Below are 25,472 nucleotides of genomic sequence, written 5' to 3'. Positions count from 1 at the left end.
CAGAGGTAGGTTCAAGACCAATAGTAGGAGAGTGGTTGAAGAAATCCTCCTGGGGCCAGTACCATTTCATAGAATGACATTTTGTGCTGGGGAATGAGTCTATGGCCTATCTTGTTCTGACTCAAAAGAACATTCCTCACTTTAACCTTGCTGGAAACAGGTATTTTTGCACCTGCTATTAAGAACAGCTAGTATACAGGATAAGGCTGGCATAAAATTATTTAGCAAGCACATGCTAGCTATTCCAGTTTGAAATCTACCAAACTATAAAATTAACGGGAAAATAAAAAGTTGAAGATGGAGTTGTTGTTTCTCAAGATGGGGGAAAAATGTCTTACAAAAAGAGGGGATTAGGCACTCACTTAACTCTATATGGAGAACATCCTTCTCAGGCTAGGTAGAAGATGAGGAAGAGCATTACCAAAGGCTGACCAGGCCACTGGGAGACCAAAGGGAGAGGGAAAAAGGCATTTAGGAAGAAAGCTAGAAGAAAATCTTCTGGGTCTGACTAGGTAAGTGAATCTAAGGCAACCACACCAAAGATATGCTATCCACTATGCCAACAGGGAGCTGGTGGCAAAATATCTCAAGACATTTTAAACCCAGAGAAATGTATGAAAAATATGTTAACCAAGCAAATTAACCAAACTTCCAAGGGTAAAATCTCCTCAGATCTGAAATCCAAGATACTCACTTTTCATTAATTCTCTGCATTATTAGAAAAAAATAAAAAGTAACAAATGTAAAGATTTGTTTTATTTCTACTGGGGGAAGAAGGAGGATAAATAGAACTGTTTTCCAATTTGCTCTCCACTGTATACACACATACCCACACACATACATACACATACACACACCAAAAATACTCCAACAAAAAACAAAACAAAAAACTGAGAATCAAACACCAAAACACCCTCAAACTGCACCAATACTTCGTATTTTGACCAAAAGAATAGATCCTGGGAGGAAGTGCAAAATGCAAAATCAAATGACCGAAAAATGCTGAACAAACAGCATTATTAATATACAAAATATTTATATTACTGAACTAGTAACAGTTGATGTTCTCCATGTCTGTAAAACTTTGGAACCACATAGCTGATTTGTTAAATCTAGTCCATGCCAGCTTCCAAACACCAGAAAAAATTTTTTAGTTAGCTTCATTCTTCGATGCCTCATCAAAATTTTCTACGAGATCTGGAAAAAAATAAAAAAGGAAATGAGTAAAAGATACAAGAAAAAAAAAAAAGTGGTAAATTAAATTCCTAACTTCTAACCCTAATAAAAACAAAATTGTTGCTACTAGAATTAGCCTGAAAACATACAGGACAAGAGGCAGAAATGAACTGGTGGCATTTCACTTATTAATAATGCTTCCTTTATCTGCTTTTTTTTTTTTTTTCTATCTCAAGCAGGCTCCACACTGAGTGTGGAGCCCAACACAGGGCTTGATCCCACGACCCTGGGATCATGACCTGAGCTGGTATTAAGAGTTGTATGCTCAACCGACTGAGCCACCCAGGCGCCCCTCATTTATCTGTTTTTAAAACAGTAATCCTAACGAAATGTAAGTCTTTTTTTAGTCTATGCAAACTACTAAGGTGAACACCATTTTTATATGTCAATCATAATTCCCACAGAAATGTAACAATAACTAAGCAAATTTATAATCACAGTGATTCTAATTTAACAAACACAGGTAGCAGAGCTTTGTGTTACAATTTCTGATTCTAAGTTCTAAATGGGAGGGCTTTTTTTCTTTTTCATTAGATGTATCCATATTGTCGTGAATCAGTTTAAATTTATGAGCTTACCATCAACAAAAACTGAAACTCATTATACAATGAATTAAATGTGATAAACAGGCTGCTAAAAATCTTAAAGCTAAAGAAATGTCACTTACCTGGAACATCATCATCCTCCTCATCAATGTCTTCTGGTTTTGGTGCTTTGCTATCCAACACTACGAAAAGTTTATTTTAAAATTAGTCCTGAAGAATAAAGGCCTTCATAGAACACTTGTAATATTTATTCTTTCTGTCTAAATCTTATATAGTTGTTTGGAAAAAGCTAAAGATTGTCTGATCTAATACCATATTTTTTACTTAATAGTAAAATCAAAACTTTAACTTCATTAGGCATATACTAAATATAGCTGGCAATTTCAATGGGTAGTCAAGGTAAAATTTATATGAAAAATGAAATAATTCAGGATGAGTTGGAATAAAAACACATTACAGTTAATTTATTCTTTAAATTCCATATGCTCCAAGTCAAAAGTCGATATTCAAGACCTTTTCCATCTCTTTCGGTGTAAGAAAGTATCTAGCTACTGAAATAACAGGTTCTTTGATTTTTAGGGGTGAGAAGACACATTTGAAACCAGGACTATCTTGGAAATTCAGAACTTATGGTTGCTGCACCTATAGTACAATCAACAATATTAAACAAAAATATAGTTCTGTAATAACAGTATCTTCTTGTCATTAGTCAGAAGTGAATAGTAAATATTGTCCATAAAATGTGGTCTGCAGATCCTGGCACCTTCCTTTTAGGTAATTACCTCTCATATCTGTATTACTACTGAAATGTATCTGAATATTCAGTATGCTACACTGCATAATTATTAAAGAAACAAACTCAAAAAATTATGAAACATATAAGCAAAGCAACATTTTTAAAAGTAAAATTTACATGCAAGCAAATCCTTCCAGTATAAAATGGAAAACCTTTTAAATCATTAGGTTCTTTAAACAGAGGTGGAGAAGGAAAGACACTAAACTGAAATACCTACCTTGCCGAGGGAACTGTTCAGCTAACTTCCTAAGACTTGTTAAGCTGTCAGCACCAAGCTGACTTAATATTCCAGGAAGCATTTCTGTGATTGGTTTGGCTTCTGCATGACCAGTAATTGCAAAGGTGTTAGCAGAAAGGGAAGCTTGGACTTTGGGATTGTTGAAATGGATAACTGTCCCATCATCTTTAATCATGTTCACCTGTATGATCACAGAAGCAAAATGTACATCACATATTTGGTACAACTAAAACAGTATCTGTTTAAATAATGATTTAGCCAATTACATTTGTTTTTTGTTTTTTGTTTTTGTTTTTTTTTAACAATCCCAAGGTAGTAAGCAGTAGATATGGGTGGAAAAAGACCCTAATGACAAAGTAAAATGGTGCAGGTGGCACAGATTACATTTTATTATAGAATCTAGATTTTAAATTCAAAGACTTCTACTATGAAAAAGAAGTTTATGACCATATTTTAAAAATAATGGAAGTTATCAGCCAAGAACTGCCTTGTTAATGAAATTACCCAGTATCTTAATCAATTTACACTATCAAACTAAATTGGTACAGATACCATTTGGTGGGGTAGCATCTTACTTAGGCAACAGGTTGTAAAGGGGTAATGGCGTATGGTAAAAACAACCCCGGAAGATCCATAAAGAGCATCAGAAATTTAATCAGGTGTTTCACTCCTTTGAATACTTAATAAATTTACAAAAATTTCAACTTGTTCTCACCATGTCACTCTGTGAAAAGGATTTTGTCAGTTCCTCTAACTCCTAAATGTAGCTTCTCAACAACCTTTAATAACCCTTGTAAATGCCAAAGCTCTCCAAACTTGCCTGGCCACCTGAACATGCTTTATCAATTACCAGGAAATCTTTAAAACCATCCTCACATTCTTTCGGTAGCTTTCACCAACATGAATCAACTGTTTCAGATTTGATTTTATCCATTGCCTGGGACTTGCTGAAAAGGAAGGTTAAACATGTGCTATTTAAAATATTTTTCTCTCTCACTCATGTACTTTCTTATTTGTGTTTTAGTGGTGTTAAATTTGTATAAGTTAAAAGTGTAAATAATGTGATTCCACTATGTAGTTGATTCCACTTGGACAAGTTACCTTGGTGGTAACATGCTCATTATATAAAAAGGCTAGGAGAGTTAACTCTTGGCTAATTTAGAAGCATTTCATGATCCATCCAAAAACTACCCTTGTCAAAATCAAGCAGAGATGCTGTGTATTCTCCATGGTCAGTGGAAGTGGGCTTTTCTTCCTCAAAGGTGATCATCACCACTGATAGCATCAGAAAGGAAGGGGAACAAAGGGGCTTCTAAATTTCAGGAAAGACCTGGAACACAGAGAAAATAAAGGCATATCCCCTGGAAAATTATAACTAAGCTCCACAAATAATTTCCCAAATTTTCTCTGACAAAAATTACTATTTGAATTCTTTATCTTTCCCAGTATCGGTATTATACTTAAGGTTCCATTATGCATATTACACACAGTAAGCATTCAATCCAACTGTTCTGAACAAATACCATTATGAGTTAAAAATAATTTATACTGACTTTAGAAAAAGATAAAATTATATAGTTCTGAAGGTATAAGTTTAGGTAGAAAAGTTTTTAATGTTAAAGTGGCTGAAAATTTGTAAGAGGAACGGCTTGAGAAGGAGGTGGCATAGTGGATATGAAATGGGATGTTGTTCTGTATCTATCCTAGAATTACATAATTCTAGTATGGGAAATGAATAAAGATACGGTAGGACTCCATTTTCCAAATCAAGACCAAATCACATAATTTTAATAAAGGATTTCTACAATATTTCCAGGACTGAAAAGTCTGAAATATTAGCATTTGAGATATTTTTTATTTACAGATGTTAAAGTCATAAGAGATTTTGAAATCAATATTGTTCCAAAAGTCATGCCATAAATTTGTTGAACTTAAGAGGTTTTCTAGTTCAAATCTCGTGAGAGAAATAAATACTAAAGGCAAGAGCTCTTGGCTAAGCAAATATTCAAGGATAAATAGTTACATGCAAACCTAGAACTTGAACCTGGGTTCCCAACTTTGTTTAGTTTCCTTCCTATGATGTCATTCTTTTATTTTTTTTAAATGTTTTTAAAGTTTTCACTTTATTTTAATTCAAGTTAACATACAGTGTTATATTAGTTTCAGGTGTACAACATAGTGATTTAACATTTACATACATCACCTGGTGTCCATCATAGCAAGTGCCCTCCTTAATCCCCATCAACTATTTAACCCATCCCCCCATGCACCTCTCTAGTAACTATCAGTTTGCTCTCTATAGTTAAAAGTCTGTTTCTTGGTTGGCCTCTCTCCCTCTGCATGTGTCATTCTCATTCTTAAAATTGTTTATTTGCCTTTAAGAATTCAATTCTTTGGCCCCATGAAAGCTTGCCAGCAATTTATCTCAGAATATAGGCTAAGTGGAGAATGTAAAAGAAAACTGACACAGATATATGGACAATATATATCTTGCTAGCTACAAAACAAGAAGCTAACACAGGGCCAAAAAAAAAAAAAAAAATCATGATTTTTCTTCTGTTCAAGCTTCTTTATCAAAGGCTAAATATTAAGTCATATCTTAGTAGTTTAAAATATGCTGAGTTTAGTGTGAAAAGCAGGATGAATTCCATCTCAGACTGTAAAACAGAAATAAATTTATAAATGGTTGTTTTAAATGGGGTTGCACAAAAGATGTAGCTTCATGAAGAGAAAGGTCCAGAAAGGGGTGAAGAATTTAGTTAAATTTTTTTAATGTTTTTATTTATTTTTTAGACAGAGAGAGACAGAGCATGAACAGGGGAGGGGCAGAGAGAGGGAGACACAGAATCTGAAGCAGGCTCCAGGCTCTGAGCTGTCAGCAAAGAGCCTGATGCGGGGCTCAAACTCATGAGATCTCAAACTGTGAGATCATGACCTGAGCCGAAGTCGGAAGCTCAACCGACTGAGCCACCCAGGCGCCCCAAGTTTAGTTAATTTTAGAATAGAAAATGAAGTACTTTAAGTTAAAGAAGGCCAAAATATTTTATTTCTATCTACCATTCCTTCCTCTCTACTGAGCAAATAACATGATTATATAAGGCTTCTAGACTCAAGCTATTAGAAACTATCAAAGGATGAATTGTTGGGTTGAGCAAGATCAGTTAGACACTTCCCCTACCCTTTTAGAAGCAAAAGAAGGGATTAAGGACCTTGTTAAATTCACAATACAAATTGTACACATTTCATAAGGAGACTTCACCTTTTCCAGTTACCACTGCTTAGTCAGAATAAGTCATACCTAGTCTATATACAGTGTAAAAATAAGGAGCAGACAAGGAAACAAAGACTATTAAATTAGCTACTGTGCCAGCACTCAGGTCCCTTTTCAATCTAACAACCCCTTATGTCAAAATGTTTTTTCCACTTTAACAGGTAGTTTAAGGTAAAGGATGCTACTTGAGCTATGGAGGAAGTAGAATTTTCTTTTTTTTTGTTTATTTTTGAGAGAGAGAGAGCATACAAGCGAGCAGGGGAGGTGCAAGGGGGGGATGGGGAGTGGGACAGAGGATCTGAAGCAGGCTCCGTGCTGACAGCAGAGAGCCCAACACAGGGCTGGAACTCACAGTGAGATTACAACTGGAGCCAGAGCCGAAGTCAAACGCTTAACTGACTGAGCCACCCAGGCACCGGGTGGTGCTTGGACAGTACTGATGTGTCTTGTAGTTATTAAAAAATGGTCTCTCATGCCTAGTACATTTACATATGCTGTTTTTACTGTTTAGAACCTTTTTATGCTTCTCCACCTTGCAAATTCTCATTTATCCAAGACTTGAGTCAGATGCTTCTTTGTGAAAATTTAAGGTTATTTATGCACTTTCTGTACTTCATGGGTATTGCAATTATATGGAATTGTCTTGTAGGATAATTGTGTTTGCAAGTCTTTGACCTTACTAGAAGGTAAACATCTTGCCATCAGAGACCATGCCTTACTAGACATAGTATGCCCCTAAGTGTCCAATACATAATAGTCACTCACATTTGCCAAATGAATGAACACCTCCAATACAATTTCAAATCTTGGATACTGTCAGAATTAAACTCCCCAAATGCTAGATGAGGGGTCATCTCAAGTTTTAGAAATAACTCCAGTAGTGGTCTTGATGAAAATGCCCAGAACCTGCTGAGCTGCATCTTTGGTTGGACTTTTCCTATTGTTCTGACTTTTCAGAATCAGCCTGAATGCCTGACAGAATTCAGGGGAATTTTAAGTCATTCCTAGCAACTGCTGGGTGGCCCCATTATGCTGCTATCAAAACCTTAACAACCCTTACCTTTGCTCACCTCTGAGTAGGGCACATATATTAATCACAGTAACCCTTCTAGCTGGTAAATTTGATGCTTTATTCCTACACAGCAGTAAATTGTTATGGCTCTAGGAGGCTCACAAAGTTATACTTGACTCTACATCTCTTGCTGACAATTGCCCTCACAGTTCAGAAAGGAAGCTTAAATTCTTCCTTTTTTTTTTTTTTTTTTTTTGTATCCAAGTCCCCACTAGGTCAGGTAGTTGCACTTCTGAGAATTGACAACTGTCTTAAAAATCAAGTTTTTCTGCTACTCCTTCCTGTATGTAGTAGCATTTATATATTTATTTTTAAGATTTTAATTTCAAGTCATTGCCACATACAACATGGGGCTCAAACTCAGAACCCAGAGATCAAGAGTCGCATGCTTTACTGACTGAGCCAGCCAGCTGCCCCCGTAGTCGCATTTAAATGTTTATCAGGTAATTCACCCTTTATTGCCTTCCTCCTATATCTTAATAAGGTGAAATAGTAAACATTTTAAGAAGAGGACACACAAGTGTGGGGTTTTGTGAGGCTAAGGGATATACCAGTTTGAAGATTATGGGCTTGGGGCGCACTCTCATAAATCAGTATCTTTCACATTCAGTGCTTCTAAGCTCAGCACCTGCTTATTTCTAAAGCATAATATGAAGCATAACCTACTATTGTTGATATGAGCTAAAGCTAACAGCTGTCATTAAACTGTATGATAAGCTAGGATCATTTTCTCTTATGTTCTGGTGGCAAGAGTCTGATGAGATGGGATTCTCCACAGCTATGCTATAGAGTAAGATGGCATAACCTTTTTGAAAAGCAATTTGGCAACATGGATGAAGAATTCTAAAATGTTCATGCTTGTTCAGCCAGTAACTACATTTCCAAGAATCTCTCTGAAGGAAATCAGAGATGAAGATACATATTATGTATATTGAAGTCCAACATATGGTTCTCTTATTATGAAAGCATTTAATGTACTATAAATTAAGAAATACTAAATAGCGGTATATCCATTTACTGAATATATGTAGACATCTACAGTGATGATTAAGAAGAGTTTTTTAATGATATGAAACAATTTTTATGATATAATGCTACTTGGGAAAAAAAAGATTCCAAATTGTGCTTCCAGCTGTAGTCTCAAATATGTTAAAAATATATGCATATAAAGATGGGAAAGAAATGTAAAACTAATAGTAGTCCCTTCTGGGTAGTAGGATTATGATTGAATGTTAACATTCTTCATATTTTCTATATACCTGTAATTTTCTACAATGATAATATATTTTCATATTGGAGGGGGGAAGCTATTTCAAAATCAGAAAATGTTCACCAACAGATGAATGGATATATGTGGTATTATCCAAACAATAGAATATTATTTGGCTATAAAAGGAGTGAAGTTCTGATACATGCTAAAATGTGGATGAACCTTGAAAACATTATGCTAAGTGAAGTAAGCCAGATACGAAAGGACAAATATTATATTACATGAAATAACTACAAGAGGCAAATCCACAGAGACAAAAAGTAGGTTAGAGGTTATCAGGGGCTGGGGAAGAGGGGATGGAAAGTTACTGCTTAATGAGTATAGAGTTTCTGTTTGGGATGATGAAAAATTCTGGAAATAAATAATGATGGTAGTTGAGTAACAGTGTGACTGTAATTAGTGCCACTGAATTGTACTTAAAAATGGTTAAAGTGGCAAATTTTATGTTATATTTTACCATAATAAAAAAAGTAGTAAAAAACAAAACACAAACCCAAAAAGCAGGATCTTAAAAGATAAAGTAAGGCTGCTATGGAATAAGGTGAATGGGACATGGTGCTTCCCTTTTACTCTCCGGTACCCAGAGCTGTCCACCAATTGGTATCTGAGGCTCTAGTTGGAGGGAGAAGAAATTGTAGTGTAGAGTCACCAATAACTTTAGGTCTTCCTTTGGTACAAGTGGTTCAGGAAAAGTAAGACTCAGGAAGAAGAAAATATAAACAGTAACACTTATGTGTACAATTACAAAATCTACATTTCTTAGCCTTATGTGTTCTCCTGAGCTCCAGTTTCCTATGACTACCTTTTTAAAAAAAAATTTTTTAAGTAATCTCTATGCCCAACGTGGGGCTTGAACTCACAACCCTGAGATCAAGCGTCACATGCTCCACCAACTGAGCCAGCCAGGTACCCCAATGGCTAACTTCTTGAGAACAATTCCATCTCAAATAATCAGTATCCCTTAAACTTAATAGACCCCAAACAAATTCATCATGGGAGCTAGCATTTTACAGACTATAAAATGATAAATAAACACAATCCCTGCTGTTAAGACTCTTATAATCTGGGGAGGGGGGGGGGGGGGGCGGGGGGAGGGTGGATGACACTAATTGGTGGTTAATAAGTAACCATTATATCCCACAATATGAGGTTGTCATAATAAATGTATTATAGCAGAGCAATTTAAGGTAAGGGCAGTGGAAGTATAGAGAAAAGGGTTGATTAATTATGCCTGGAAAGACAGGAAAAGTTTCATAGAGGCAGAATTATATCCTAGGTACAAGAGAAGATGTCCTCTGAACATAAAACTCTACAAAGCAACTAGGCCATCTGAATCTGAAATTCAGATTTTTGGTGATGTTTCTTACCAAATAAATCTGATAAAATTAATCATTTCCAAGAAATGCAACAGATCCCACTGTTTGATAGATTTAGGTTATCAGATGAAGATAGGTCACTATATTCAACCAGAATACCAAATAAGAAGCACATCCAAATACCTTCAAATGTCATAGAATATAAACCATTTTTAGAAATTTAGTCCTGGGTTATAAATCTTTTGGAGTCTGCCTAGGAATTCCCTCCAAAAACCTGGTTATTTACTTGGTTTTTGTATGAGACAGTCTCTGACACTCCCCTGCCCCTTACTTTTTGACAGCTGTGTATTTCTTTTTGGTAACATGTAAAAGAGATCTATAGATGACTAATTTATTACACCAAATCAATAAACTAGTGAATACATAAAAGACAAGAGATTCATAATCCAAACAGTCCTTCAGTTTTTAAAGTTTCTGAAGACATAAATTAAGCTTTGAGGGGGGGAAAATCGCCAACACCAACAGCTTAGAAAGTAAGATTAAAACTTTACTTGGCAGAAGTACATTCCATGAGTTTTTGGAACCCACCGTCAATCTTCCTCTTCCCCACCCAACAAACTGAGTACTTTCTACTTGTTTGATGTTTTGAATGTCTAAGTACAGAAAACATAGTAATATTATTTTTGTTCTACAACAATGACAGTGGTGTCTTATCTTTTTGAAAGTTTTTATCTGCTTTTCTTAAACTGCCAAAAAACAAAAAGACAGCATATTCCTCACAGTTCAGCACTTTTTTTTTTTAATGTTTATTTTGAGAGAGAGAGAGAGGGAGAGAGAGAGAGAGGAAGAGGGAGAGAGAGAATCCCAAACAGGCTCTGTGCTCTCATCACAGAGTCTGACATGGGGCTCATTCTCATGACCACAAAATCAGGACCTGAGCCAAAATCCAGATCAGATACTTAACAGACTGAGCCGCCCAGGTGCCCCCTTGCATTGTTTTTATTTTAACAGTAAACTCTATAGTTTACTGTTTATGAGTTCAAGCCCTGCATTGGGCTCTGCGCTGACAGTGCAGAGGCTGCTCAGGATTCTCTCTGTGCCTGCCCTCATCCCCTCTGTCTCTCTTTTTCTCTCAAAATACATAAACTTCTTAAAAAATAATAATAAAGTAAAATCTACACCCAAAGTGGAGCTCGAGTCACACGCTCTACTGACTAAGCCAGCCAGGCACCCCGGAGTTCAGCACTTTGAAACAAGTTTCAAACATTGTTTGAAACTAAAGAAACTAAAGATAACAAAATTGTAATCAGTAATGTGTTTCTTCTATTCTAAGATATATTTTTTTCACATCTTTGTGTTTCTGAAAACTTCTGTACATGTTTTCATGTTTACATTGAATGCAGTAGTTTCTTTTCTCCCTCTGAAGAGCTGTTTTTAAACCCAGTATGTGTCATCATTTTGTTTAAAAAAATTTCTTGAAAAAAAACTCTACTTTAAATATAGTAACAAAAAACATGATGTTTGAGGCAAACCATGTTATATATAGTAAACTAGATATTCCTACACAAAATCTGCAAAGTGTTATATAAAGTACGAATATTTTAGTTCTCAAAAAATCAATTTTAGAAAGAGGGAAAAGTACGAAAAAAGTAAAACTCCTTCCCATCTTAGGTTCAAATACTCAGAAATTTTATACCTGTTACCTTGCATTGTTAATTATTTTTATACATATTTTCTCTGTATAATTAGTCTGTGAGGGCTGGAATACATCTCTCTCTCTCTCACACACACACACACACACACACACACACAGGGTAGGGGTGCAATGAAAGTAGTAATGCTTATTATGTAGCATTAATTTTCTGTGAAATGTTTTGGAGCTATGACTCCTCAAAAGGTTAGAATTGCATCAGTAGTACCAACAAAAAGGAATTCACACTGCAGTTTAATAAATGCTATAATGAAAGTATATTATATAAAAGTATATTATGTAAAATAAAAGTATGTTACGAAGGCACATAGGAAAGGCATCTAACCCTTCTTTACACAAGTGTATATGGGTGCTAACAAGAAGGTTTCTGGAAGAAATAATGTCTGCATTAAGACCTGAAAAAAAGAGAAACAGCAATGTCCTTGGAAATACTGTTGGGGATTTATCTGTTATGGTGTAACTAATGAATTCTCCATGGTAGGTGCTCAATATTACAGGGCATAAGGTGGGAAGGGGGTGGGTGTTGATGGACAGGGAGATAGGAGGAGAGGAAAAGGCCAAGAGTGGATATAAGAAAGTACAACTAAAAAGACCAAAAGCAGGATAAATTGATGAACAGAATGAACTCTGGTTTTAACACACTTTAGTTCAAATCTGGAATCCAATACTTACTAGCTATGTGATCTTGGGCAGGTACCTAATTCTGTCTCAGCTTTCTCATCTGTAGCCAACAACTGATTCAAAGAGATATTGTGAAGCTGAAATGGGATAATTTGTATTTGTCTAGTTAACCAATTAGTTTCCCTACTAGATCATAATAAGTTCCACTACTGCCTAGCAAGTCCTTGGCAAAATGTTTGGCACACAGTAGATGTTCACTAAGTGTTGACTATCATTAAATATTTTATTAAGAAAATTTCAACTGCAGTAATACCATCAACTCAGCACAGCATTGTAACAAGTTTAGCTGTATACTGAAAAAATCAAAACTGTTAGTTGACTGATTTCCTTATTTTATTATAAAACATTTATAAAATTAATGCTATCCAACCATGAAAAGTTTTATTAATTATAAGAACCATAAAGTGTCCCAAATCTGAACAAAAACAAACATTTAGAAAAACATGCCCTTGAGGGTGCCTGGGTGGCTCAGTCAGTTAAGCATCTGACTCTAGATTTCAGCTCAGGTCACGATCTCATGGTTTGTGGGATGTAGCCCTGCATCAGGCTCTGGACAGTATGGAGACTGCTTGGGATTCACTCTCTCCCTCTCTCTCTGCCCCTCCCCTGCTCACACTCTCTCTCTCAAAATAAACTTAAAAAAAAAAAAAAAAAAAGACAAACATGCCCTTGGAGATATTACACAGTTAAATCTATACATCATGGCGGTATAAATGGAATCTTTTCCTCTCTAAAGAGTTATTTTTCAACCAAGGGTGACTTTGTCCCCCGGGAATATGACAAAGTCTGAAGATATTTTTGGTTGTCATAACTGGGGGGAGGGTTTGGGGGGGGCTTACTGGTATCTAATGGGTATAGGCCAGGGATGCTGCTAAACATCCTCCAATGCACAGGACAGTTCCCTCAATAAAGAATTGTCTGATTTAAAATATCAGTAGTGCTGAAGTGGTGGGGTGGGGTGGGTGGTAGTTGGGAGAGTAGAAATGTAGGCGAAGACGGAAGACTGCCAAAACACTTATAAATTCAAGTTGTTTAGGTTTAACATTATTAGAGTTATTGTCTATTATTGCAGCTTATTGTGTATTTTTTTTTTTAGAAAAGAAGACAGCAAGCTGGGGAGAGGGGCAGAAGGAGAGAGAATCTTTTTTTTTTTCATTAAAAAATTTTTTTTATACATTTATTTTTGAGAGAGAGAGAGAGAGAGAGACACACACACAAAGCATGAGTGGGGGAGGGGCAGAGAGAGAGGGAGACACAGAATCCAAAGCAGGCTCCAGGCTCCAAGCTGTCAGCACAGAGCCCAACGTGGGGCTCGAACCCACAAACCATGAGATCATGACCTGAGCTGAAGTCGGATGCTCCACCAACTGAGCCACCCAGGTGCCCCTAGGAGAGAATCTTAAGCAGATTCCATGCTCAGTGCGGAGCCTGATGTGGGCCTTGATCTCACAACTGTAAGATCATGACCTGAGCCGAAATCAAGAGTTGGACGCTTAACCAACTGAGCCACCCAGGCACCCCACAAATTGTTCTTTTTTACCAAGCTTTAGATTTTTTAAGAGAGGCTGAGATTTTTTTTTTTTCTCTCATACATACCCCAGATAAAGAGAATGATCTCTCTGAAAATTATTTTAGGTCAATAAAGATATATAAAAGTTTTCAATAACTCAGAAGGAAAAATGCATATAAAATGCTTAATTTCAAGACTTGCAAATGAAGTTCTTATCTTTATCAGAGTAAGAATGCACAGGCACATCAAGCTAAAAGGAAAAAAAGATACATGTGGCTTACATTTTCTACTACTTCAGTATACTAATTTTGAAAGTACAATGCAGAATTAAATAGTGTAGTAATATTTATTCATACATGCATATTAGAAGGAACATGTGGCCATTTCACTGCCTTTTCTTTGGTACTCTGCTATTTCTTAGTGATCCTTGACTCCACATTATTTCTGATCTGTTTTACAGCACGTGTGCATTAACAATCTGTTAAAAATTGTGGGGTGGTACCATACAAAGTAATGATATCATTAAGTATAATTTAAACATTCAATGTAATTTATGGCAGTGAAAATTTAAACATTGATTACTATGGGAAATGAATCATCAGGCAGAAGTGACTCTAGATGGTAACAGATCACAAATAGTTGATGTTATCATCATTTTTCTTGAGTATCTTTTGAAATAACATCAGTCTTTGGTTTCATATTTGAGAAAAGCAGTATCACCAACATATAATAAAATGATTTAAAAAATGTAGCCAATAATTTCTGGAAAGGGTCTAATAAGAAATCCAATCCATGAAAGGCTATTACTAGAGCTTCTTGGCTGAGGTAATTAAAGAGATATTGTTGAGTAGAAAGGTGCTCTTATGGGAAAAAAGTCCACCTTATTTGAAGAAATCTTGGAGTTTCTTTATTTCTATATTATTAGAAAAAAATGTTACTTTGCATGAAAATTCAAGAGTAGGTCCATAATTTTGTCATATGTGCAAATTCTGAGTCCAAAAAGTATGATGAATTCCTTAACCGTCCACTAAAATTATTTTTTTACAATCAGCCATTTTTATACAATCGGCAAATTCAACAGCTAGTTCTTCAAAGCTACCTGAGTGACAACATCAGATTCTTCTAAGCTGATATTTTACATTCAAAAAGTGTGGATATTTGTGAATGTGCCATATGTCCACACAATTTAACAATTTACAAAATGACCGTACCTCTTCAATACCAGCTATATTATTCACAGCCAGTTTTTTTAGAGAACTCTGAAGTTTTTTGTCATCAGCTGTAGCTGTTCTATGTACCACCTTCTTCTTTCTGCGAGCTGTACCCTGAAAAATAACCAAACAGAAGTGTTAAGATGCTTGCATCTGGTAACCGCAGTCACATAACTTCCTATTCTAATTAAAATCCATTTAAGAAATTGCTGACTTAATAGTAACAACTAAGAAGACTTTTCAGAATTGTGATTGTCAACCTAACCCAGATTTCTGAGGGTCAGTTCTAGCCAGTTCTTATTCTCTAAATATCCATTTATCATTTCAATGTTTCAAAAGTTTTCTAATAAAAATAATTTATAACTTCAAGGTAATTTAGTGTTTTATAACAACTTCCAAACATTACAAGGAATGTTTTTTTACAGTACCTACCACCCCCTGACAATAAAATTAAGTCTAAAGATATTCTGAAATTTTGAAGATTCTGACATAATTAAGCACCAAATTTCTACTATATGACTGTTGTAGATTCCTAGAATCTAGGAATGAAAAAGACAAAGTTCTTACTTCAAGGAGCATACATGAGAGGTAAAAGTCAATAAATACATAAACAAATCAGATCCTTTCAAATGGGATAAGGGTAGTAAGGGAAAAAAAAACAGTGATAAGAATATTTATTGGGTGAGGGCAAAGCACTATTTTATTAGAATGTTCAGTGAAGAGGTGACATTATGAGCTGAGACCCATGGGAAGATCTAGGGGAAGAGTGATTCAAGCAGAATGAAACAAGAGTGAACCTATTGTTTCTACAGAGAGAAAGCAGGTCAGTTATGGCTAGAGCAGAATGAACAAAGGAGGAGGAAGAAAATGCAGTCAGAAAGACAGGCAAGGGCCAAATCATGTAGCCTAGAATGCCATGGGCAGCAGGTGGATTTTATTCTGATTGCAATAGGAAGGTTTTAAGCATGGGAATGATTTGATCTCATTTATGATTTTTATTATGATTTTTACAGATGACTGAAGTTGCTGTAGAAAATGGACTACAATGAGATCAATCAGGAAGCTACTGTAGCAGTCTTGACGAGAGATGAGGGTTCTGGCAATGGAGATGGTGAGATCTTAGACTGTCAGAAGAACCAACATACTAATAGACCGGATGTGGGATATGAGGAAAAAAGGAATCTAGAATGATGCTTAGAAATTTGGCCTGAGCAAATAGGTTGAAAATTACACTATTCACAAAGACAGAAAGAGCTCATTTCTAAATGGATACTTCGAAACTCTTAATATAGATTTCCATTGAAAAGTTATTTAAAATAATGGATTAAATTCCTGGGCCAATTTACAAAAATGTAACCTACAGCAAAAATAAAACATTACCAAAAGAAGCCTATGTCTTGAGGGCTAAATCTTTCTGACACCTGGCAGGAGTAAGGGGAAAGGAAGAGAGATTTCATTCTCTGGGTAGTTCCCGCAGTACTCAGGGAACCAGCCTTATACAGTAGGCAGGGACTACCGTCTCAGCAATGCTGATGGGAGTGAAAGAGAGCTCTGTGAGTAGCAGCAGAGGATGTGACAAAATCCAGTTGCTGGAGGATGGACTAGGAGGACTATTTTCATAGATCCTCGTTTATTTGTGAAACATTCCTGACTCAGGGAAAGCTCAATCGCTTGCTCAAATGAAATGATCCTCAGTACCTCAAATTCAATATGTCTAAAAGCTTACCAGTCCACCAAACTATTCTTCCTAGATTTGTAGCTGGTAGTACCACCATATATTTAGTCTTTAAAACCAGAAATCTGGGGGTCATCCCTCCTCTGTATTCTGAGTCATGTCAATTCCAACTCCTAAATTTGTGTTCCATATACTACAGCAGCAGCCTTTCAATCGTTCTCCTCTATGCCAGACTTCTATTTCATTTCCATTTTCCATGTTGCTAGCACCTACCTTTCTAAAATGACTATTCTTCTTAAAATCTTTCAATAGTTGCCCCTTGCCTATAGGATAAAATCCTAACCTCCTTAATATGGCATATAAGACTATGATTACCTGGTTGTTTAGTTTCCTATCATTCTTTATCCATTGGATAGTCTAAACTCTAACTGTACCAAACTAAAACAAGCCATTCCATTAAGCACCATGTTATCTCAGCATCTTAGGTGCCTTAGCATGTATGAGAATAACAATCCCCTCGTCACCTCACACCCTCACCCTCACCAGTCTACCTAGTGATAAATTCTTGTTTGTTTTCCAAATCTCGGCTCAGTGATGACTTCCTTGTCCCTCCTAGGCAAAAGCACCTTGTACTTCATTTTAACATTTACTACCCAGTAGTGTAACTGTGAGCACGTCTCTCTTCCAAGCTTAGCTATGTCAAGAGAAGAAAACCCTGACTAGGTTATCTACTATGTGCCAAGCACATAGTAGGTGCTCAGTAAACTAGTTAAATGAATGAATGTATGAACCATCTGGTTTAAAATGTGTAACAGTGAGGTGCTGCATCAAGCTCTTCCAGGTATATTCTATGGTTCCTGAATATCCCTAGTTTTTTCATTTGTACATTGCATTAGACTTGATGCTACCATGTGACTACTTTAGTTACATGAGTATGTTAATATGACTCCAGAGTCCTATACCTGTGTCACTATGGAAGAAGGAGAAAGTACTAGTCACTTCTTTCCTTCCCCTTTTATCTCCATTCTTAGGAGTTGTGGTAATCATCAAAGTAAATGACAGGTAGAGTTGCTACATAGTGTCCTACCTACCGCCTTCCAGGTCTGAGCTAAGTACTATTTCTTTTCCTTTTACAAATATTGTACTAGGCAGACATAAGGGCAGAGTATTCTTCTTAAGCCTGGGGCAAGAGCTGAAGGGAATCAAAGATTCTCAGAACAAGCTTTTCTTTGGGCTTCAAAATACATGGAATAAGAATGTTCATGCTTATATTGACCAACAAAGAACAGACAGGAATTTGGGAGGAAAACCCAGCAATGAAAAAAGTATAATCAGTCTGAGCATCTCCAGTTAAACCACTTATAAGCCTAACTGTACAAATAGGTGTATCCAGTCAAGATAAGGTAACCTCAACATCTGGGATGCCCTGTAAATGAGTCTAACATAATAACAGCTCTCATTTATTAAGTATCTATTCTGTGCCAGATAGGTGTTTTATAAGTATTACTCTAATATTTAGATGTATCTTATGCAGGATTTTTTCTATTTTGCACATGCGAAAATGGAAGCTTAACAAGGTTGGGTAACTTGTTCATGTCACATAACTACCAGATGTTAAGAGGATTCAAACAAAGGTGGCTATTAACATTGCACCACCAGAGAGAGAAGTCTTCTAGTTACCTATATTAAATCTAGACAAGTTTTTTCAAATTGGAATGTGGTTTGATCTTGATTATTGAAAAGATTTTAGATTTTCAATGACCACAAATCCAAAATAATACTACTTTCTGATAATACATTTTCCTATCAATTTTTCTTATGCCACACTCACCTTGCCCCCTATCCGGACCTGAGCCTGAAGTTTGGCTAACTTTTCTTGATTCATGCTGTTGGTAAATCTAGGGGGGGAAAAATACATTTGTTAAAATCACTGTTTTACCAAAATAAAATAACTGTTTATGCAACAGTACCTTCTGGTTCACTAGGCTTGCAATAGGCATTACCACTGTGATCATATTAATACTGTCTATATAGTCTTAATAAATATTAATAACTTGTTCTCGCTTCATAAACCAGATATTAAGAGAATGAAAATTAAATAAAACCACCAGGGAGTCAAATACACAAACATAAAATAGAATAGGATTCAAAGTTACCTATTTGAGGATCCCTCCTTAAATGCATAATTCAGTTCTTGGGCATTCAGTAAAACCTAACCAATTAGAAAATCTCTATAGACAAGCCAGTTTTTCCCCCAAAGGTTTTTACAACAGAGAGCAGTTACCAAATGTTACCAGCACAACCTTTAAGTAGATTTTTTTCTGTCAAATAATAAATGAGCCATAAATAACCTTGTGCCCATAAATAGAAAAATAAAAAAGAAGAAGAAAAAGCAGGACAAAGAAGAAATTCAACAATAGGCTCTCTAGCTGTCAAGATATGAGGGAGTCACATCTTCTATTCAAGGTCAGATGGTATGTTAATAACAGGAAAAGAGAGCCAGATTTTCAGACATTAAGCACTTCAGCAGCCCTTTCCACAGAGTTCATTCAATACCTTGCACTGATATAGTATGTCAGACTTGTCAAGATATTCTTGCACACTGGGTAAAATTCCTCACTGCACAATTTGACAAGAACATCTCTGCTACATTAATACTAAATTTTTGTGAGTGCTTAGTGGGGAGGAGAGTCTTAGAAATAGCTTTTTTAAGGCCAATTTTGATTTTGAAAACTCTTAAGAAAATTATAAAGCCATAAAACCTAATCTGGTCAGTGATATTCCTGACTAGAGAAAAAAAGTTAAGTTTATAATGGGTTGTAACATTCCACACTATATAAACAAATAAAAGCCAAGGTTAAAAGTCTTGTTTTACTTGTTCTGTGGAACAAGAGATCATTACCAAGATGTGAGAGAGGGAATAAAGGCTGTTCTCAAACCTTTTTTGGCCAATTCTCTAACCTCTTTATAATTATCATTCACATGAAAAAGATAATGTCTTCATTTGAGAGATGAAAGAGAATAAAGATTATATAAGTACTAATTGTTCTGTTTTCTGACACCACTGGAGCACTAACCTGTGTGTGTGTGTGTGTGTGTGTATACATATATATATATACATACATACACACACACATACATACATACATACATGCATGCTTCAAGGCCAAATAAAGTCCAGTTCCCAAATAACATTCAGAATTTATAGTTCCTCAATCTTTACTCAGCACTGTATCACAATGCTCAAGCAGCTAAAAACACGCTGTTACAGGAGGAGTACAAAGCCAGAAGGCTTAGGTGTAGGTCAATCTCAACTCTGCCAGACTTAATTAAATTTGCTGATGCAAATCCCAATGTCTATACTCAATATCCATAGAAGAGGACCAATATTCACTTTTCTCAAAGGAATGTGGCCATGAAAGTATAGTGAACTTAGTATAGAGCCTAAGGAATTTTTTTTTTTTTTACAAAAAAGGGAGGAAGTGAAAATATTAGAACTAGATACAATGTAAACCTTAGGGGCTCTTCTGCATTTTGAAGTAACAATCCCCAAGAAAAGAGATGGAAAACAAGAGAATGAAGTCAAGATAAAGAGTCTTGACTTGTTTGAAACAAAAGCAAAAACAAAATTAACTCTTTACATCAATGTGTTGATGAAAGAACAGATTTCCATTCCAGGTAATCAGTGTAACAGAAAACTTGTTCCCAAGAATTATCTCAGAGAAAAAGCATTTTAGGGAGGTTCTCAAAGCGGAAGGGGAGAAAGAAAGATGGTCCTTTGTCTATTAGCAGGTTGGGGTATGTGGAATTGAAGGAGAAAAGAGGACTGGACTCAGTCTATGAGAGATGAGGTGTTAAGCTCAGATCCTGGACTAGACCTCAAAGATCACCTGGCTTAATTCCCTATTCTTCGACCAACCTTTACTTCATTGTACCCATTATTCCTGTCTTGTATGTGAGGCCATCTCAAATACCTGCAAGCAGCAGCGGGTATAAAAAAATTATGAACAAATAAAACAGTTCACCTCCCTCCTAATTTAACAGATTTGGAAATGAAGGTCCAGAAGGGACAAGTCACTTCCTAGACCCAAAAGGAAGAACTTCCTAAGAACATAAATTACTGCGTTCTTCCTTGGGGATCCTAGGATCGGTTAGCCCTTTACTCAAGGACTCAAGAAAAGTGTAAATAATGAGGTTCTGATCAATATTTATTGAGTGCCTAAGTTCCAAGCATTATGCTAGGCACTTTCTTTTTGTTTACACAGATAAAATAATTTCAATCCTTTGTCCTGACTTTTTATTATGTGGGGTTCCTCTAACAGAGGCACAAGTTTTGTAATCAAAAGGATCAAGGTTCTACCCCTTAAGACTTCAGAAAGGTATTTTACTTTCTGAACTTGTGTTCGTTCTGTATTAGAAAAGGTTTAACACTACACAATTCACAGGGCTGTTTTAAAGGTTAAAGGTTAAGTTAACAAGCACAGGGTATGGCTCACAGTATATATTCAAAAACTGGTAACTATTGTTACCACTCCCGAGGGAACATCTATGGTATAAGTGAAAGAACGTGGGAACGGAAGTTGAAACCGCCATTCACTAGCTGTGTAACAGGGTGCCCGTCGGTCAATCATCTGTTTCCTGACAGCCTACTATGCATCAGGCAGTTTGATGGGGCTATCGAGATGGACAAGGCAATGTCTCAGAGAGGGAATCAGAATTGTAAATACTGCCATTGCGAGGTGAACAGAGCTGCAACAGAATTCAGTCCCAAGCGCTTGGGGGCCGGGGGCTGCTAACCTCAGTTTCCCTATCTGTAGAGTGGGACGATCAAACGAGATGACAACAGATAGGCTGTTGTCACAGCATTGTTGTTGTGAATAGAGTAACAGGAGAGAGGCGGGGGTAACCCGCTTCCTGGGACTGGATCTGGGAGGCAACACCGCGGGTCCCCGCTCGCCCCCATAGGGGGCGATGGTGCTGGGGACCTTCCCTCAGGTGCCGACCCCCAGCTGCGCCGCCGGTAACCGACAAGCCAAACCAGCCGCCTCCGCCCCCACTCGGCCCGCCACGGCGGAAGTGGCAGCCCGAATGGTTGGCGGGTGTCGGAAAAAGAGGGCGGGGGGAGACCGTGCGCAGCGGCCTATGGCCGTGGAGTGGCGGGACCGCCGGGGGTCTCACCTGAAGCAGGGAGGGTCCTCCAACAACAGCACGCGGCAAGAGCAAGATGGCTGCCTCAGTCGAGACAGAGAAAGACGACGGCAGCAGCGGCGGCGGGAGCGGGGCCCACGTGACACAACCGGCTCCGCCTCTCTTTCTCTCTCACCAGAGCAGCCTATCGTGGAGAGCGCATATACGAACTACAAAACCCAGCCTGCTCTGCGCCTGCCAATAGAAATGCGGCAGGTGCAGGTGGCCGCACTGCATTCTGGAGCCTGCAGTCTCCCGAGGATTCCATTGTGCCTACAATTTTGTAAGGGTACTAATAAAAAAGAGGTGTGTATTTTTGTTTGAGGGTGTACTTTTGTCTCATGTCTTTCACTACTCATTAAGTACGCACTGTCGGAGTCAACTAGTGCGGACTCACTAGTGTATTGATTCAACTAGCTTCTACTGGGAGGAGAGACGGGAAATTTTACCGTTTGTTATGTAAATCAGAGGAAAACTTGAGGAGAAATACTCAACCCACAAAGTTTAAAAACAAGTCAAGTAGATTTAACCAGAAGAAGTTTTACGCTTTAAATGTCTGCAGTGACTTTTGTCCTCGTTCCCTGAAGATCTGGGTCAGTTTTGCAATAAGGGATTCGAAATTTGGTTTTCTGGGAGCTTGCATCGGTTGGTTGCATCATCCCAGAGTGGACGAATTGCGGCTGCAAGGAAAAATAAGGTCCAGCGCTGCTTCTCCAGCAGGAAGGGGCATTCTTGCAAGGCACGAGACAATACACTGCAGAACAGGTTTGCCAGGTCTCCGCGTGACCAGAGCAGGAACCTAAGAATGAAATCGCGTAGTCTAGGTTTTTGGGGGTTTTTTTGTTTTGTTTTGTTTTGCGGAGGAGGAAAGGGGAGGCCAATGGGCAACGCGCCCACTGTAGGGAGCAGCTGACTTCACCGATCAATAATTCGCGTTGTGAATATTAAGTGCAGCGGTTCTTGGGGGGAGGGGCTAGCTTGCAGGCTGAGGCAACCAGCAACGGTTCTCTTGAGCCCTCTCCCCACCCCCACTATCTCGGCCCACCTCCCTCTCAGTCTTCGGACTGAATATCCAGAATCGAGGGGAAGCAGGTCGCGCAGGAGAGCAATTCCCGCACCCTTCTACGTGATCTGCACCTTTAAACTTACTCCATCTCAAACCAGACCCCGGAGGCACCACCCACATCCGTCTAACATCACTTCCTTCACGGTTAGGAAAAAAAAAAATCTGGGAACGCGAGGGGTTGGGCTGAGCCGCACTTGGGGAACGGCACGGACCTTCTGCTAGGACTCTGGTCCTCCTCCGTCTGCTCAGCCCGGTGGCTCCGCGCACCTACCACCATGGAGCTTCGGTCTCATCTCGGGGCCACTTGTTTGCTGAGCTTCAGTTTCCTGCTTCTGATCACCTCTTCTGATGGACATATTGGGCTTGGAAAGGGTCAGACTGCCTTCTTATATTAATCTTTACTCATACTGGGACCCAGCCCAGTATAATCCTCTTCTTATGCTAACACGATCCCCCTCCCGTTCTGTCTCTTAGGCCACGCCAGGTTTCTTTTTATTCTCTCTAACCGCTCCTGGATTTTGAGGATTTCTAGGGGATAAGGAGTAGCGGGTCTGGGAAATGGTGAGAAGGAAGTTGTGCTTGAGGCCTCCCTAAATTCTTGGGTTGGAGGTAAGGAACGACCCTAAAGCAGGTTTAAGAGCCAGCATAGGTGCCTAGCACTTGGTAGGTCCTCAGGAACAATCATTTTTCCTTTTGGGAGAAATATGGTCTTTGGAGACCTGTACATGCAGAGACCATTTCCCTGGCTCTGAAGATCCCCCTACTCACCTTCTCCCTGAGGAGTTAGGTTACTGCTTCTTCCGGACCTTGGGGAGAATAGCACCTGCATCCCAGAACTGGTATATAAGGAAAGGCCAGGTGAAGGATAGAAGGTCTGGTGTTAGAGGGTCACCAACAGTTGTCCTTGGTGTGCTTCAGTCAATGTGTCTGAAGAAACTGATTTTTTTTGAGGAGTTGAGGGGACAGTGGTTATGAATGGGAGATCGGTGTGACCTCCACCCCCACCCCATCCCCTTACCTACATCTCCTTTGGAATTCAGGGTTTATGCTTTTTCTAAGTAGAAGAGTGGTAGCATGGATTCTCCTCTCCTTTTTTTGTACCAACCTTACTGGATGGAGTGATTCTGATGCAGTCCTGATGTTTTAAACTTTGCTTTATCCTTCCAGTTTGCATATTTATTGGTAGGTGGTGAGGTTGGGTGGTCACTCCTTCAGTATATAATTAATTTTTGATCACCTACCATATTCCAGGCACTGTACTAGGCACTGGGGATCTTGGAATAGACAGGACAGATAAGGGTCCTGCTCACAGAGTTCATATTCAAGTCAGAGATACAGAGAGTAGACACGTGAACAAGAACAAATGTAAGAAGCAAGAGAATTTCAGCTAGGGATAAGTATTGTGAAGAAAATGAAATCGTGATGGAGTAGAAAGAATGGCTGGGGAGGGTGAGGGAGCTGGTATTACTTGAGCTAGGAAGGTCAAAGAAGACTTCTGTGAGAAGGTGATATGTGGATTTCCATCTCAGTGATGAAACTGCATGGTGAATTCTGGGCCAGAATATTTTCAGTACTGACAATCTCATTTTGAAACAGATTACTGTATATTTAGCACAAAAATGTAAGTACCAAGGGAGACAGAGTACAGTGTTATGAGTGTGGGTGTAGATCTGAATTTTAATTTATTCTGCTATTGGCCAGCTGAGAGGCTTAGGGCAAGTTGCTTCACCTTTCAAAGCTCAGTTCCTCATCTACAAAATGGGCATAATAATAACTACCTTGGACACTCAACAAATAATTTACTCTGTTCCAGTTACTGTTAGGTGTAGGCAATACTTTAGAGTCATGTGTTCAGTATCTTTACTCCTTATTAGATATTAAGCCATATATTTATTAATGGTTGTTCCAGTTGCCATTGCTGCATAATAAACCACCCCAAAATTTAATAGTGTAAGGAAATCATTTTATTATGCTCATAATTCTGTGAGTCAGGATTTCAAACAAGGCACCGTAGGGAAGGTGTGTCCCTTGGTTCCATGTCTGGTTACTTTTCCATGTGGTCTTTCTTCATGGGCCAGGTGTGGGGTTCCTCAGTATGACAGCCAGACTCTTAAGAGGGTCCGTCCCAAGAGACCAAGGTGGAAATGCATTGCATTTTTATCATCTAGCCTTATAAGTCACATAGCATCACTTCCATTGTAGTCTGTAAGGGCGTGTTCAAGGGGAAGGACCTGCATGGAAAGAATGTTGAGGACACTTTGTAAGAAAAGCATGTGGAATGAGATATTGCTACAAGTATAGTCTGCCCCAGTAAGCCAGGACCATTTCTGTCTCATTCATGCTCAGGAATATCTGTTGAAAGAAGAAATGAATGGTGTATCTGATCATTGAGATCCCTGTCTTTTTTCTGCTTATAGTCTGAGGACTGTCAAAGCAAGTAAGCAAGCAATTGCATAAGCTGTGGTATGTACGGTGAGCAAGGAAAATACCAGTAACTGTAGCAGTATGTAAGAAGGCAACTTGAGGCAGGGGGGCTGTGCTCTGAGGATTAAAAAAAAAAAAAAAAAGGCACGTAATATTGTGTTATAAACTTAGAAAGGATTTAGTTAATATTTATTATTATGCCCTCCCAAGGAAGAATATTTAATTGTTCCTGAAAGGAATTAATAATGTTTCAAATTTTTGTT

At 37.9% G+C, this 25,472-nt stretch overlaps 1 protein-coding gene across 3 annotated transcripts; it reads right to left on the bottom strand.

Annotated features, from left to right (window-relative positions):
* Positions 1 to 737: 737 nt before the first annotated feature.
* On the bottom strand, positions 738 to 21,849 carry BTF3L4 (basic transcription factor 3 like 4). 3 transcript variants are annotated; one of them, XM_042951300.1, is made up of 6 exons: positions 21,711 to 21,849; positions 18,364 to 18,430; positions 14,858 to 14,971; positions 2,795 to 2,996; positions 1,904 to 1,963; positions 738 to 1,197 (listed from the first exon to the last, which is right to left on the bottom strand). In XM_042951300.1, exons 2-6 carry the CDS (start codon positions 18,415 to 18,417, stop codon positions 1,151 to 1,153), a joined length of 477 nt encoding a protein of 158 aa, XP_042807234.1. In that variant the 5' UTR covers positions 18,418 to 18,430; positions 21,711 to 21,849; the 3' UTR covers positions 738 to 1,150. The 3 variants fall into 3 exon arrangements, with proteins under 3 accessions (XP_042807234.1, XP_042807235.1, XP_042807236.1); XM_042951301.1 differs by lacking the exon at positions 21,711 to 21,849 and adding an exon at positions 21,330 to 21,588; XM_042951302.1 differs by lacking the exon at positions 18,364 to 18,430 and having other exon boundaries at positions 21,711 to 21,839.
* Between the last annotated feature and the right edge of the window lie 3,623 nt (positions 21,850 to 25,472).

Source organism: Panthera leo, chromosome C1 (genome assembly GCF_018350215.1).
Source record: "Panthera leo isolate Ple1 chromosome C1, P.leo_Ple1_pat1.1, whole genome shotgun sequence".
NCBI classification, from domain to species: Eukaryota; Metazoa; Chordata; class Mammalia; order Carnivora; family Felidae; genus Panthera; species Panthera leo.
The sequence above is the reverse complement of the archived record's forward strand: the minus strand, read 5'-3'. Positions and strand labels throughout refer to the sequence as shown.

Bases quoted from the DNA above. Each gene is read 5' to 3' on its own strand.
- BTF3L4 (XM_042951300.1), bottom strand. From the start codon at position 18,417: ATGAATCAAGAAAAGTTAGCCAAACTTCAGGCTCAGGTCCGGATAGGG. The intron at 2,997-14,857 runs GTACGGTCATTT...GTGATCATACAG, and splicing joins ATATAGCTGGTATTGAAGAG to GTGAACATGATTAAAGATGA. The intron at 1,198-1,903 runs GTAAGTGACATT...ATTTTTTTCCAG, and splicing joins GGAGGATGATGATGTTCCAG to ATCTCGTAGAAAATTTTGAT.